This window comes from Balaenoptera musculus, chromosome 18 (assembly GCF_009873245.2).
Source record: "Balaenoptera musculus isolate JJ_BM4_2016_0621 chromosome 18, mBalMus1.pri.v3, whole genome shotgun sequence".
In the NCBI taxonomy this organism is placed as follows: Eukaryota; Metazoa; Chordata; class Mammalia; order Artiodactyla; family Balaenopteridae; genus Balaenoptera; species Balaenoptera musculus.
Window position 1 is genome coordinate 36,785,802 of NC_045802.1, and position 15,700 is coordinate 36,801,501.

Consider the following 15,700-nt stretch of genomic DNA (forward strand, 5'->3'; position numbering starts at 1 on the left):
CGTGAGCCACAACTACTGAGCCTGTGCGTCTGGAGCCTGTGCTCCACAACGAGAGAGGCCACGATAGTGAGAGGCCCGCGCACAGCGATGAAGAGTGGCCCCCGCTTGCCGCAACTAGAGAAAGCCCTAGCACAGAAACGAAGACCCAGCATAGCAATCAATCAATCAATAAATAAATCTTTAAAAAAAAAAAAAAAAAAAATTTAGGAGAAATAAAGACTAAAAATGCTCCCCATAAATTTTAACAGTATAGTACTCTGGTGCAATGTAGTGTAGGGACAAGTAATCCTACATATCACAAATCTGGTTCTCAAGGTAAAAATAATAATATTCCTGATAATGATCCTGTCCATCCATTTAAATAGGTATGGATGTTGATAAACTTTTCTTAAAGATTTTTATTAAAATTTATAAAATATTTTAAAATGATATCCAAAGGAATATCCTTCACTGACTCAAAACCTTAGAAATTATTCCAGACAGCTGCATTTTTATAACCTGAAGACCTATAGAAACCTACCCACTTCTGGGTATGTATTTCTGAAACATTTAAAAATATATTATGATCATATACTTCTGATAACTTTTAATGAAATGTTGGGTTTTATTATTTTCACTGCAAACCTTCCCTGAAGTTAAAATTCTATTGAATAAGAATCACTTGAGGGGAGGAGAGAAGATGGCGGAAGAGTAAGACGCGGAGATCACCTTCCTTCCCACAGATACATCAGAAATACATCTACACGTGGAACTGCTCCTACAGAACACCCACTGAATGCTGGCAGAAAACGTCAGACCTCCAAAAAGGCAAGAAACTCCCCCCGTACTTGGGTAGGGCAAAAGAAAAAAGAAATAACAGAGACAAAAGAATAGGGACGGGACCTGCACCAGTAGGAGGGAGCCGTGAAGGAGGAAAGATTTCCACGCACTAGGAGCCCCTTCATGGGCAGAGACTGCGGGTGACAGAGGGGGGAAGCTTCAGAGCCACGGAGCAGAGCGCAGCCACAGGGGTGCGGAGGGCAAAGCGGAGACACTCCCGCACAGAGGATCGGTGCCGAGCAGCACTCACCAGCCCAAGAGAGGCTTGTCTGCTCACCCGCCGGGGTGGGCGGGGCTGGGAGCTGAGGCTCGGGCTTCGGTCGGATCGCAGGGAGAGGACTGGGGTTGGCAGTGTGAAACCAGCCTGAAGGGGTTAGTGCACCACAGCTAGCCGGGAGGGAGTCCGGGAAAATGTCTGCAGCTGCCGAAGAGGCAAGAGACTTTTTCTTCCCTCTTTGTTTCCTGGTGCGTGAGGAGAGGGGATTCAGAGCGCCGCCTAAACGAACTCCAGAGACAGGCACGAGCCGCGGCTATCAGCATGGACCCCACAGCAACAGGGGTGCAGAGGAAAAAATGGAGAGATTCCCGCACAGAGGCTTGGCGCCGAGCAGCACTCAGCAGCCTGAGAGGCTTGTTGGCTCAACCGCCGGGGCGGGCGGGGCTGGGAGCTGAGGCTCAGCTTCGGTTGGATCGCAGGGAGAGGACTGGGGTTGGCGGCATGAACACAGCCTGAAGGGGTTAGCGCACCACAGCTGGCTGGGAGGGAGACCGGGAAAAAGTCTGCAGCTGCCGAAGAGGCAAGAGACTTTTTCTTGCCTCTTTGTTTTGCGGCGTGCAAGGAGAGGGGATTCAGAGCACCGCCTAAACGAACTCAAGAGACGGGCGTGACCCACGGCGATCAGCGCGGGCCCCAGAGACGGGCATGAGACGCTGGGGTTGCTGCTGCTGCCGCCTCCAAAAAGCCTGTGTGCGAGCACAGGTCACTCTCCACACCGCCCCTCCCGGTAGCCTGTGCAGCCCGCCACTGCCAGGGTCCCATGATCCGGGGACAACTTCCCCGGGAGAACGCACTGCGCGCCTCAGGCTGGTGCAACGTCACGCTGGCCTCTGCCGCCGCAGGCTCGCCCTGCCTCCTCTGTACCCCTCCCTCCCCACGGCCTGGGTGAGCCAGAGCCCCCGAAGCAGCTGCTCCTTTAACCCCGTTCTGTCTGGGTGGGGAATAGACACCCTCAGGCGACCTACACGCAGAGGCAGGTCCAAATCCAAAGCTGAACCCCAGGAGCTGTGCGAACAGAGAAGAGAAGGGGAAATCTCTCCCAGCAGCCTCAGAAGCAGCGGATTAAAACTCCACAAACAACTTGATGTGCCTGCATCTGTTGAATACCTGAATAGACAACGAATCATCCCAAATTCAGGAGGTGGACTTTGGGAGCAGGATATATTAATTTTTCCCCTTTTCCTATTTTTGTGAGTGCATATGTATATGCTTCTGGGTGAGATTTTGTCTGTATAGCTTTGCTTTATAATAGCTTTATTTTACTTCACTATATTATATCCTCTTTCTTTCTTTCTTTCTATTTTTTCTCCCTTTTACTCTGAGCCGTGTGGACAAAAGGCTCTTGGTGCTCCAGCCAGGCATCAGGGCCATACCTCTGAGGTGGGAGAGCCAACTTCAGGACACTGGTCCACAAGAGACCTCCCAGCTCCACGTAATACCAAATGGCAAAAACCTCTCAGAGATCTCCAACTCAACATCAAGACCCAGCTTCACTCAACGACCAGCAAGCTACAGTGCTGGACACCCTATGCCAAACAACTAGCAAGACAGGAACACAGCCCCATCCATTAGCAGAGAGGCTGCCTAAAACCATAATAAGGCCACAGACACCCCAAAACACACCACCAGACGTGGACGTGCCCACCAGAAAGACAAGATCCAGCCTCATCCACCAGAACTCAGGCACTAGTTCCCTCCACCAGGAAGCATACACAACCCACTGAACCAACCTTAGCCACTGGGGACAGATACCAAAAACAACGGGAACTACGAACCTGCAGCCTGTGAAAAGGAGACCCCAAACACAGTAAGATCAGCAAAATGAGATGACAGAAAAACACACAGCAGATGAAGGAGCAGGGTCAAAACACACCAGACCTAACAAATGAAGAGGAAATAGGTAGTCTACCTGAAAAAGAATTCAGAATAATGATAGTAAGGATGATCCAAAATCTTGGAAATAGAATAGACAAAATGCAAGAAACATTTAACAAGGACGTAGAAGAACTAAAGAGGAACCAAGCAATGATGAAAAACACAATAAATGAAATTTAAAATACTCTAGATGGGATCAATAGCAGAATAACTGAAGCAGAAGAAAGGATAAGTGACCTGGAAGATAAAATGGTGGAAATAACTACTGCAGAGCAGGATAAAGAAAAAAGAATGAAAATAACTGAGGACAGTCTCAGAGACCTCTGGGACAACATTAAACGCACCAACATTCGAATTATAGGGGTCCCAGAAGAAGAAGAGAAAAAGAAAGGGACTGAGAAAATATTTGAAGAGATTATAGTTGAAAACTTCCCTAATATGGGAAAGGAAATAGTTAATCAAGTCCTGGAAGCACAGAGAGTCCCGTACAGGATAAACCCAAGGAGAAACATGCCAAGACACATATTAGTCAAACTGTCAAAAATTAAATATCAGGAAAACATATTAAAAGCAGCAAGGGAAAAACAACAAATAACACACAAGGGAATCCCCATAAGGTTAACATCTGATCTTTCAGCAGAAACTCTGCAAGCCAGAAGGGAGTGGCAGGATATACTTAAAGTGATGAAGGAGAAAAACCTACAACCAAGATTACTCTACCCAGCAAGGATCTCATTCAGATTCCATGGAGAAATTAAAACCTTTACAGACAAGCAAAAGCCGAGAGAGTTCAGCACCACCAAACCAGCTTTATAACAAATGCTAAAGGAACTTCTCTAGCCAAGAAACACAAGAGAAGGAAAACACCTACAATAACAAACCCAAAACATTTAAGAAAATGGGAATAGGAACATACATATCGATAATTACCTTGAATGTAAATGGATTAAATGCTCCCACCAAAAGACACAGGCTGGCCGAATGGATAAAAAAACAAGACCCATATATATGCTGTCTACAAGAGACCCACTTCAGACCTAGAGACACATACAGACTGAAAGTGAGGGAGTGGAAAGAGATATTCTATGCAAATGGAAATCAAAAGAAAGCTGGAGTAGCAATTCTCATATCAGACAAAATAGACTTTAAAATAAAGACTATTACAAGAGACAAAGCAGGACACTATATAATGATCAAGGGATCGATCCAAGAGGAAGGTATAACAATTGTAAATATTTATGCACCCAACATAGGAGCACCTCAATACATAAGGCAAATACTAACAGCCATAAAAGGGGAAATCAACAGTAACACAATCATAGTAGGGGACTTTAACACCCACTTTCACCAATAGACAGATCATCCAAAATGAAAATAAATAAGGAAACACAAGCTTTAAATGATACATTAAACAAGATGGACTTAATTGATATTTATAGGACATTCCACCCAAAAACAACAGAATACACATTTTTCTCAAGTGCTCATGGAACATTCTCCAGGATAGATCATATCTTGGGTCACAAATCAAGCCTTGGTAAATTTAAGAAAATTGAAATCGTATCAAGTATCTTTTCCGACCACAATGCTATGAGACTAGATATCAATTACAGGAAAAGATCTGTAAAAAATACAAACACATGGAGGCTACACAATACACTACTTAATAACGAAGTGATCACTGAAGAAATCAAAGGGGAAATCAAAAAATACCTAGAAACAAATGACAATGGAGATACGACGACCCAAAACCTACGGGATGCAGCAAAAGCAGTGCTAAGAGGGAAGTTTATAGCAATACAAGCCTACCTCAAGAAACAGGAAACATCTCGAATAAACAACCTAACCTTGCACCTAAAGTAATTAGAGAAAGAAGAACAAAAAAACCCCAAAGCCAGCAGAAGGAAAGAAATTATAAAGATCAGGTCAGAAACAAATGAAAAAGAAATGAAGGAAACAATAGCAAAAATCAATGAAACTAAAAGCTGGTTCTGTGAGAAGATAAACAAAATTGATAAACCATTAGCCAGACTCATCAAGAGAAAAAGGGAGAAGACTCAAATCAATAGAATTAGAAAGGAAAAAGGAGAAGTAACCACTGACACTGCAGAAATACAAAAGATCATGAGAGATTACTACAAGCAACTCTATGCCAATAAAATGGACAACCTGGAAGAAATGGACAGATTCTTAAAAAGGCACAAACTGCTGAGACTGAACCAGGAAGAAATAGAAAATATGAACAGACCAATCACAAGCACTGAAATTGAAACTGTGATTAAAAACCTTCCAACAAACAAAAGCCCAGGACCAGATGGCTTCACAGGTGAATTCTATCAAACATTTAGAGAAGAGCTAACACCTATCCTTCTCAAACTCTTCCAAAATATTGCAGAGGGAGGAACACTTCCAAACTCATTCTACGAGGCCACCATCACCCTGATACCAAAACCAGACAAAGATGTCACAAAGAAAGAAAACTACAGGCCAATATCACTGATGAACATAGATGCAAAAATCCTCAACAAAATACTAGCAAACAGAATCCAACAGCATATTAAAAGGATCATACACCATGATCAAGTGGGGTTTATCCCAGGAATGCAAGCATTCTTCAATATACGCAAATCAATCAATGTGATACACCATATTAACAAATTGAAGGAGAAAAACCATATGATCATCTCAATAGATGCAGAGAAAGCTTTTGACAAAATTCAACACCCATTTATGATAAAAGCCCTGCAGAAAGTAGGCATAGAGGGAACTTTCCTCAACATAATAAAGGCCATATATGACAAACCCACAGCCAACATTGTCCTCAATGGTCAAAAACTGAAACCATTTCCACTAAGATCAGGAACAAGACAAGGTTGCCCACTCTCACCACTATTATTCAACATAGTTTGGGAAGTGTTAGCCACAGCAATCAGAGAAGACAAAGAAATAAAAGGAATCCAAATCGGAAAAGAAGAAGTAAAGTTGTCACTGTTTGCAGATGACATGATACTATACATAGAGAATCCTAAAGATGCTACCAGAAAACTCCTAGAGCTAATCAATGAATTTGGTAAAGTAGCAGGATACAAAATTAATGCACAGAAATCTCTTGCATTTCTATACACTAATGACGAAAAATCTGAAAGTGAAATTAAGAAAACACTCCCGTTTACCATTGCAACAAAAAGAATAAAATATCTAGGAATAAACCTACCTAAGGAGACAAAAGACCTGTATGCAGAAAATTATAAGACACTGATGAAAGAAATTAAAGATGATACAAATAGATGGAGAGATATACCATGTTCCTGGATTGGAAGAATCAACATTGTGAAAATGACTCTACTACCCAAAGCAATCTACAGATTCAATGCAATCCCTATCAAACTACCACTGGCATTTTTCACAGAACTAGAGCAAAAAGTTTCACAATTTGTATGGAAACACAAAAGACCCCGAATAGCCAAAGCAATCTTGAGAACGAAAAATGGAGCTGGGGGATTCAGGCTCCCTGACTTCAGACTATATTACAAAGCTTCAGTAATCAAGACAGTTTGGTACTGGCACAAAAACAGAAATATAGATCAATGGAACAGGATAGAAAGCCCAGAGATAAACCCACGCACATATGGTCACCTTATCTTTGATAAAGGAGGCAAGCATATACAGTGGAGAAAAGACAGCCTCTTCAATAAGTGGTGCTGGGAAAATTGGACAGCTACATGTAAAAGTATGAAATTAGAACACTCCCTGACACCATGCACAAAAATAAACTCAAAATGGATTAAAGACCTAAGTGTAAGGGCAGACACTATCAAACTCTTAGAGGAAAATATAGGCAAAACACTCTATGACATACATCACAGCAAGATTCTTTTTGACCCAGCTCCCAGAGAAATGGAAATAAGAACACAAATAAACAAATGGGACCTAATGAAACTTAAAAGCTTTTGCACAGCAAAGGAAACCATAAACAAGACCAAAAGACAGCCATCAGAATGGGAGAAAATATTTGCAAATGAAGCAACTGACAAAGGATTAATCTCCAAGATTTACAAGCAGCTCATGCAGCTCAATAACAAAAAAACGAACAACCCAATCCAAAAATGGGCAGAAGACCTAAATAGACATTTCTCCAAAGAAGATATACAGATTGTCAACAGACACATGAAAGAATGCTCAACATCATTAATCATAAGAGAAATGCAAATCAAAACTACAATGAGATATTATCTCACACTGATCAGAATGGCCATCATCAAAAAGTCTACAAACAATAAATGCTGGAGAGGGTGTGGAGGAAAGGGAACACTCTTGCACTGTTGGTGGGAATGTAAATTGATACAGCCACTATGGAGAACAGTATGGAGGTTCCTGAAAAAACTACAAATAGAACTACCATACGACCCAGCAATCCCACTACTGGGCATATACCCTGAGAAAACCATAGTTCAAAAAGAGTCATGTACCAAAATGTTCATTGCAGCTCTATTTACAATAGCCAGGACATGGAAGCAACCTAAATGTCCATCGACAGATGAATGGATAAAGAAGATGTGGCACATATTTACAATGGAATATTACTCAGCCATAAAAGGAAATGAAATGGAGGTATTTGTAATGAGGTGGATGGAGTTAGAGTCTGTCATACAGAGTGAAGTAAGTCAGAAAGAGAAAAACAAATACAGTATGCTAACACATATATACGGAATCTAAGGAAAAAAAAAAAGAAGGCCATAAAGAACCTAGTGGCAAGACGGGAATAAAGACACAGACCTACTAGAGAATGGACTTGAGGATATGGGGAGGGGGTGGGGTGAGATGTGACAGGGTAAGAGAGTGTCATGGACATATATACACTACCAAATGTAAAATAGGTAGCTAGTGGGAAGCAGCTGCATAGCACAGGGAGATCAGCTCGGTGCTTTGTGACCACCTAGAGGGGTGGGATGGGGAGGGTGGGAGGGAGGGAGATGCAAGAGGGAAGAGATATGGGAACATATTGTATATGTATAACTGATTCACTTTGTTATAAAGCAGAAGCTAACACACCATTGTAAGGCAATTATACTTCAATAAAGATGATTAAAAAAAAAAAAAAGAATCACTTGATAGTATAATACCATTATTTCCACAGATAATTCAGATGTACCTAACATGGAAGATAAAATATTTAAAAGTTCTATTTTGAATTTTAAGCTATAGTATAGAAAGTACGATTTTATATAAATACCTTTGCAGACTCATTGCATAAGATACTCTGAAGTTGAAATAGTGGTGGATCAACTGTTAAGTCATCATTCATAATCAGTTCAGCTTTCTCCTTTTCTTCTTTAAGGTCACCAGTAGTCACTTGACTTTCCTTGGGTTTCTCAAGTGCAGTAACAAAGTCTATCAAAAATGAGTTCTCTTCACTTTCAATTGATTTCAAGGAATTATGGTTTTCAGTGCATTCTTCATTCTGATCTATTTTGTGACAGAGTAACAGAACTAAATCTCCCTTCTGAATTAATAAGGTGGGTAACAGATTCATTTGCTTTCTGCTAAATGAAAACTGTCTATAATCTCTTTCTTGAAAAATAATAAATGGAGAAAACTATCATATTCAACTTGAATAAACTTTTTTCCCAAGTGAGCTACAAAAGAAAAAATGGCTACTAAATCTACTAAAGCATTTGACACACCTTAGAAAATGGAATAACAACCCTAAACCATAGACACGCCACAAGCCCTTGTGTATAAACCAAGAAAGTGAAATGGCAATATCTATTCAATTCAAAAGCCTGTGTTTCTTATCTGGATCAAGAGGCACAGATTTCTAAGATACTACAGTTACTAGCAATGAACTTATAATATTGTAGAGATGTAGAGAGAACCAAGAATCAATGCAGTTCTAGAAGAGGCCACCACACAGAGAATAAAGCCATCCTTTAGAGTTTTACTCCCACTAAGATGCAGTGTTGCCTCTGATACCAAAAGGGCAGGAAAGGAAGGCCTAGTACTTACCCTCTCAGTGCTCAAGGGACAGGCTTAAGCTCTGGCATGGAGGATTCAGTTTAGCATTTACAGAATTACTTCTATTATTCTGATTCTACCACACTTTAGAATGTTCAACAGAAAATCAGTGCTTTCTGCGTTGATCATCAACTTTCAGTTCTACTAGGATCCACCTACTGGTCAACCTGTATCTTTATTGTCAAAGTCTTAATTACGAGGCTTTCATTACAGCCATTTCTGGGGAACTCGTTTTGAGGTAAGCTAGATATAATATCACTTTATAATTCCAGTTATACATTCATATTTGGAGACTACTCATGATTCAAAGTATCATTAATGGATTCTTTAGAGCTGTTAATCAAAGTACTCAGCGAAAAGAACAAAGACTTTGGAGCCAAAGATTCAAATTATGGCTCCATCACTGACCTTGGGTATGTTTCCCAATATCTTTGCACTTCAGTTTTTCTCATCCGTAATATGACAAAAATTATACTACATAGTAAGCACTTAATAAATGTAAGTTATACATCCCAGTCTTAAAATCAGCTATGCCTTTAGCTCTCATTAAGTTATATGTCATAAGACTAAGGAAAGAAACAATATTAACTGCTCATACCTCACACTTACTAGGTGCTAACGATGGTTCTGTTCTACATGCTTTACATGTATTAAAACTAATTTAATTCTCACAACCACCCTACTCTTATTAAGCCCATTTTAAAGAGCAACATACAGGGCCAGAAAGGTTAGTTACTTTCTCATGTAGTTGTACCTAGATTCAAATCCAGCTTAGTCTCACTCTAAAAGTTCACCTAACCATTATGCTGACTATTGCAGCAACACCTACATAATAATAGCTCACATTTAGTGAATAGTCTACTTGTGTCAGGAATTGAGTTAGTGGCTAAAATGCATAGTATCACTTAATTTTCACAATAGCTTTATGAGATTGGTCTTACTATAACTTGGGGGATTGAGGCATTGAGAGATCAAGTTCTGCATCTACAATCACATGGTTAATAAATTGTATTTTGGGGATTAAAACTCAGGCAAACACAAACATATATTGTTCCTATAACTGTGTAAAGTATTATTTCTTTTACAAATAGCATTCTAAGCAATACAGAGTTCACAAATAAAATAAGGTAGAATAATTTGATATAATCACCTGTAATGGAGGCTTTTTCCCCAGATCCTGGTGAAGAGGAATTTCCGAGACTTTCTTTAAGGGATGATGATGATAGACTTGTTAACCATGCATCCTATTTAAAGAAAATGTATTTACTAGTAAGTTTAGTTCTCAAGATTTGTGGGGGGCAATAGGATTATTAAAACTGCTTCATAACTCTGAAATCTGCATTATTAGTTTTCTGCTAAACACCAAAAGTAAGTAAAAGGAGGTTATAATATGTTTTACTTTCAAGCCTTTATATCTTGATCATTAAAAGCAGTCACTAAGAGCTATTCCAGTTCTTTAACTGAAACCTCTATATTTTCAAAACTCCTGCTGTTCTAAAATCAGATCTCAGAAATATTTAAGGTAAATATTTGACATCTCTTTCCCTAATTATATACTTTCTTAGAAAGTATAAAGGAAATAGTAGGTAAAAACCCTTAGTTTCAAACAAATATTACTTGTTTACAAAATGAAAGCAATTTATAAAACCAAGTAGACAGTTACTTCCAAATATTTTAGATAAAATACTACATAGATTTCATACACTTTAGTTTTCCTCAAAATTCCTATATCTGAATTAAAATAATTATTATATCTGAAATGAAGTAATTATATTTGTGTGCATAAATTAAACATCTCTTTATAGAATAATACTCTAATCTAAAGGTGATGATATTATAATGTAAGAAGTTTGATTTTTTTGCATAGATAATAAATTTTAATTTTCTTTCCCATAATATTTACGAAGAAAATTATATGTCAAAAGCAATAGAGAGAAACCATCTGGGCAGATGGCAGAAGGGCTCAAACACTACCCTGAGAAGGGAATATTTACCCAAGAAGATTTGCAAGTTAGTAGCCTTCTTCCTGAGGAAATTCCCCCAACTGTGCAGCTTAGTAGAACGCTGCAGCATTACTAGACTGGCTTGAGGGGTCAGAAGATAGAGTTTAGGACTCGAAGATCAGCCAGTAAATTTGGAGAAGAGCTGCAGAAGGCATGAACCCCAATATCTGCATATAAAATCCACCTCAAACACTTGGCTCATCTATGCATGGCATGGGAAAGACCTCAGAGGGTCCTGTAAAATCACAGTAGCTAGAAAGTGAAAAAACTAAGCAGAGATTTCAGTCAATGTCCATGGCAAGGGAGACAGAGCTGGGAATTTGAGTCTAGCCATAATACCTGTGTGCTAGAACACATGTTCAGAGGAACATAACAGAATCCAGAATCTCTACAACATATCATTCATAATGTTCAGTAGTCAATCAAAAAGTTAATAAGTAAAGTAAAAAAAATGGTGACACATAATCATGAAAACAAAAACAACAAAAGCAGTCTATAGTAACCAAGCCAGAGATGACCCAGATGTTGCAATTAGCAAACAAGAACTTTAAAGTAGGGATTATAAATATGTTCAAGCACTTAGGAAGAAATATATATATAGTGGCTGAACAGATGGGGTATCTTATTATTAGATACGGAAAATACAAAAAATACCAATGGAAATTCTAGAGCTGAATGCTACTGAAATTAAAAAAAAAAAAAATCACTGATAGACTTAACAGCAGATCAGGAATGGTAGAAAAAGGCAGTGAACTTGAAGACAGAACAATACAACTTATTCAATCTAAAATAACAAAGGGAAAAAAAGATTGAAGAAACATGAAAGAAATTTAGAGATCAGTGAGACATATCAAAAATTTCAATGTGCATGTAATTACAAACAAGAGGAAAGAAAATAAAACAGAAAAAAATTTTAACTTCCCATCTGCATGGAAAATATCAGTTTACAAATCCTGAAATCTCAACAAAACCCAAGCAGGATAAATATAAAGAAAACCACACCTAGGTACCTCATAGTTAAATTGTTGTAATTCAAAGAAAAAAAGACTAAATCTTGAAAATAATTCTGAAAGCTGCCAGAAAAAAACAAAACATTGTATAATGAGGATAGCAAAATAAATTTTTGCTGATTTACTAACAGAAATAATAGAGACCAGGAACAATGGAAACCTATAAAGAGCTGGGGATAGGAGAAGGAAACTGTCAGCCAAGAAGTATATATTCAACTAAGCCATCCTTCAAAAATGAAGATAAAGTGAATATGTTTTAGATAAGCAAAGACTGAGAGAATCCATCACTGGCAAACCAAGAAATGCAAAAATAAGTTCTTAAGATTGAAGGGAAATAACACTAGAAGGTAATCTGGATCTATAGGAAGAAATGAAGATCCCTGGAAATGGTATATATATCTAAGAAAACTATAAATGTTTATTCTTTTCTTCTTTTAGTTCTTTAAAAGTCTAAGACAAAAAGTTTAAAAGGCTCTTTAAAGAAAAGTTATAATTCTGTGTTGTGGAAATTATATCATATGTAGGTGTAATATACATGACAACAACACCGTGATGGATGAGGGAGTATATGGAACTATACTGTTACAAGGTTTCTATTTTAAATGTGAAACAATACAGTGTCAACTGTATTGTGACCATTTATAGACACATCTTGTAATCCATAAGACAACTACTAAAAATAAAACACAGGGCTTCCCTGGTGGTGCAGTGGTTGAGAATCTGCCTGCTAATGCAGGGGACATGGGTTCAAGCCCTGGTCTGGGAAGATCCCACATGCCGTGGAGCAACTAGGCCCGTGAGCCACAACTACTGATCCTGCACGTCTGGAGCCTGTGCTCCGCAATAACAGAGGCCACAATAGTGAGAAGCCCACGCACTGCGATGAAGAGTGGCCCCCACTTGCCACAACTAGAGAAAGCCCTCGCACAGAAACGAAGACCCAACACAGCCAAAAATAAATAAATAAATAATAATTAAAGGTACTAATAATTAAAAAAAAAATACCACAGAAGTGAAGAACCTAGAAAGTTAAACATATAGTTCTTCCTAAAAAAAATATATATATATATATATAAAACGCAAATAGGTATAGTCAAAAGGCGACAGAGAAAACTAATGGAAAACTAAAACCTATGTGATTAACTCTGAAAAAAAAAAGGCAAGAAAGAAGTTATAGAGGAACAACAACTTCAATTTTAAAAAAATAGATAAAATAAATAGAAAACAAACAGCAACAAATTGGCCCTAAGTGTACTTACATTAAGTGTATATGGACTGGACTTCCCTGGTGGCGCAGTGGTTAAGAATCCACTTGCCAATGCAGGGGACACGGGTTCAAGCCCTTGTCTGGGAAGATCCCACATGCCGTGGAGCAACTAAGCCCGTGAGACACAACTACTGAGTCTGCACTCTAGAGCCCACGAGCCACAACTGCTGAGCCCGAGAGCCACAACTGCTGAAGCCTGTGTGCCTAGAGCCCGTGCTCCACAACAAGATAAGCCACCACAATGAGAAGCCGGCACACCACAACAAAGGGTAGCACCCCACTTGCCATAACTAGAGAAAGCCCGTGCACAGCAATGAAGACCCAATGCAGCCAAAAATAAAATAAATAAAATAAATAAATTTATTTAAAAAAAGTATATGTACTAAACACTCATAAATGGAATAATGGATTCATAAGTAGATCGCAATTAAAAAGCAGATTGTCCAACTTGATAAAAAAGTAATACCAAACTATTATGAGTCATTTAAAGAAAAAGAAAAAAATTGTTTGAAAGGAAAATGATGGAAAAAGTTATACCATGCAAATACTGAAATGTTGAAATATCAGGCAAAACAAACTGCAAGATATGAAGCATTACCAGAGATACAAAAATTTCTTAATGCTAAATAGGGTTAAGAACTAATAATGATGAATGTGTATGTGTCTAATTAGAGTCATGGAATGCTGACAGAACAAAAAGGAAGTACAGAGAAATTCACAAACATAACTGGAGATTTTAACACACTCTATTTAGTACATGGTAAATCAACTAGACAAAAATTCAGTAAGAATGGAGAAGATCTGAATGACACTACCAACCATCTTGACCAAACTGAAATTACAGAACATTATATCTAACACTTGCAGAACACACATTCTTTGTTAATACAAATGAAACTTTCACAAGACACACTTAGTCTGGGCCATAAAAAAAAATCTCAACAATTTTTAAAAATGTGAATTCATATAAGATATATTCTTTGATCATAATAAAATTAAATTATAAATCTATGCAAGAATATATCTAGAGAAGATCTAAATATGTGGAAATAAAATCATTCACTATAAAATAACCATTTGGTCAAAAAAGAGATCACAAGGAAAATTAGAAAATATATTTAAAGGAATGATAATGAAAATAAATGGCACCAAAAAAATTGGGTGCTGTTAATCAGTGCATTAGAGGAAAATTTATAGTTTTCAAAGTTTTGATAGAAAGAATGAAAAGCTTAAAATGAATGGACACATCTTCTAACTTAAAGGTAAGCAAATTAAACCCAAAGAAAATAAAAGAAAGAAATAATAAAGAGTGAAAATCAACAAAATTGGAAACAACAGAGAAAGCTAACAAAGCCAACACTGGTTCTTATGAAAGTTTTAACAAAACTGAGCAATGCCTATCAAAATTTAACAAGAAAGACAGAAAACACAAACTACATATTAGAAATGAAAGATGGAATGTCATGATAATTTTACTGTCATCAAAAGGATAAGGGACTATCACAAACAACTTTATAAATTCAACATCTCCAATAAAATGGACAAATTTCTAAATAGACATAAATTACCAAACTGATGAGAAAATCTGGATACCAAATATTCACCACCCCCCCAAAAAAAAAAAAAAATCAAACTTAGTGTCAAAGACCTCTCCACAAAGAAAATTCTAGGCCCAGATAATTTCGCTGGTGAATTCTCTCATTTAAGGGGAAAATGATACTAAACTTCTGGTTTCATAACAAACAAACTTTTAGAAAATAAAGGAGGAAGAGACACTCCCCAATTCATATGATACTCACACCTGATAACAACATTATAAGGAAAGAATTATAGACAACCTCCATAAATATTGATGTAGAAGTCTTAACAAAATATTAAAAAATCAAATCCCACACAAAAATGGTCTACCATGATCGACTAGATTTTATTCCAGGAATAATGAGTTAATTTAACATATAAACATAGATATATATCATCATACACACACACACACACACACACACACACATGCACACACAAAGGAAAGGTGGGAAGTGAGGTTGTAGTGAGAAAGAAAATGTCACCCTTTTGATACCCAGCTGTGACATTTGCAGGAAGGTAAGGCAATAGGGAGAGAGGTGCAGTGTCATGTGAAAGCTTATACAAGGTTAAAGAGGCTTCAGCATAGTTGAATGTGGATGAAAATAGACTCTTCCAGAGCCAAGGATTATAGACATAGGAGAGAGAAGGGTTGGACAAAAAATAAATGGGAAATCCCTGAAAATGTGGGCTTAAAGAAGATTCAGAGCATGGTCAGGAAAATTTTATAATGAGGAATAAGGAAAATTTAGACTATTAAAAAGAGAAGTGGGCTTCCCTGGTGGTGCAGTGGTTGAGACTCTGCCTGCCAATGCAGGGCACACGGGTTCGAGCCCTGGTCTGGGAAGATCCCACA

General features: G+C 38.1%; 1 protein-coding gene across 1 annotated transcript in view; it reads right to left on the bottom strand.

Annotated features, from left to right (window-relative positions):
* The window catches only part of MAP9 (microtubule associated protein 9), a 45,783-nt gene that overhangs the window by 16,711 nt on the left and 13,372 nt on the right, over positions 1 to 15,700 (bottom strand). The window contains exons 6-7 of the mRNA XM_036831122.1: positions 10,137 to 10,230; positions 8,205 to 8,437 (exon numbers count right to left, since the gene is read on the bottom strand). Of these exons, the coding sequence (XP_036687017.1) occupies positions 8,205 to 8,437; positions 10,137 to 10,230 (327 nt within the window). The remainder of the gene's footprint in view (positions 1 to 8,204; positions 8,438 to 10,136; positions 10,231 to 15,700) is intronic.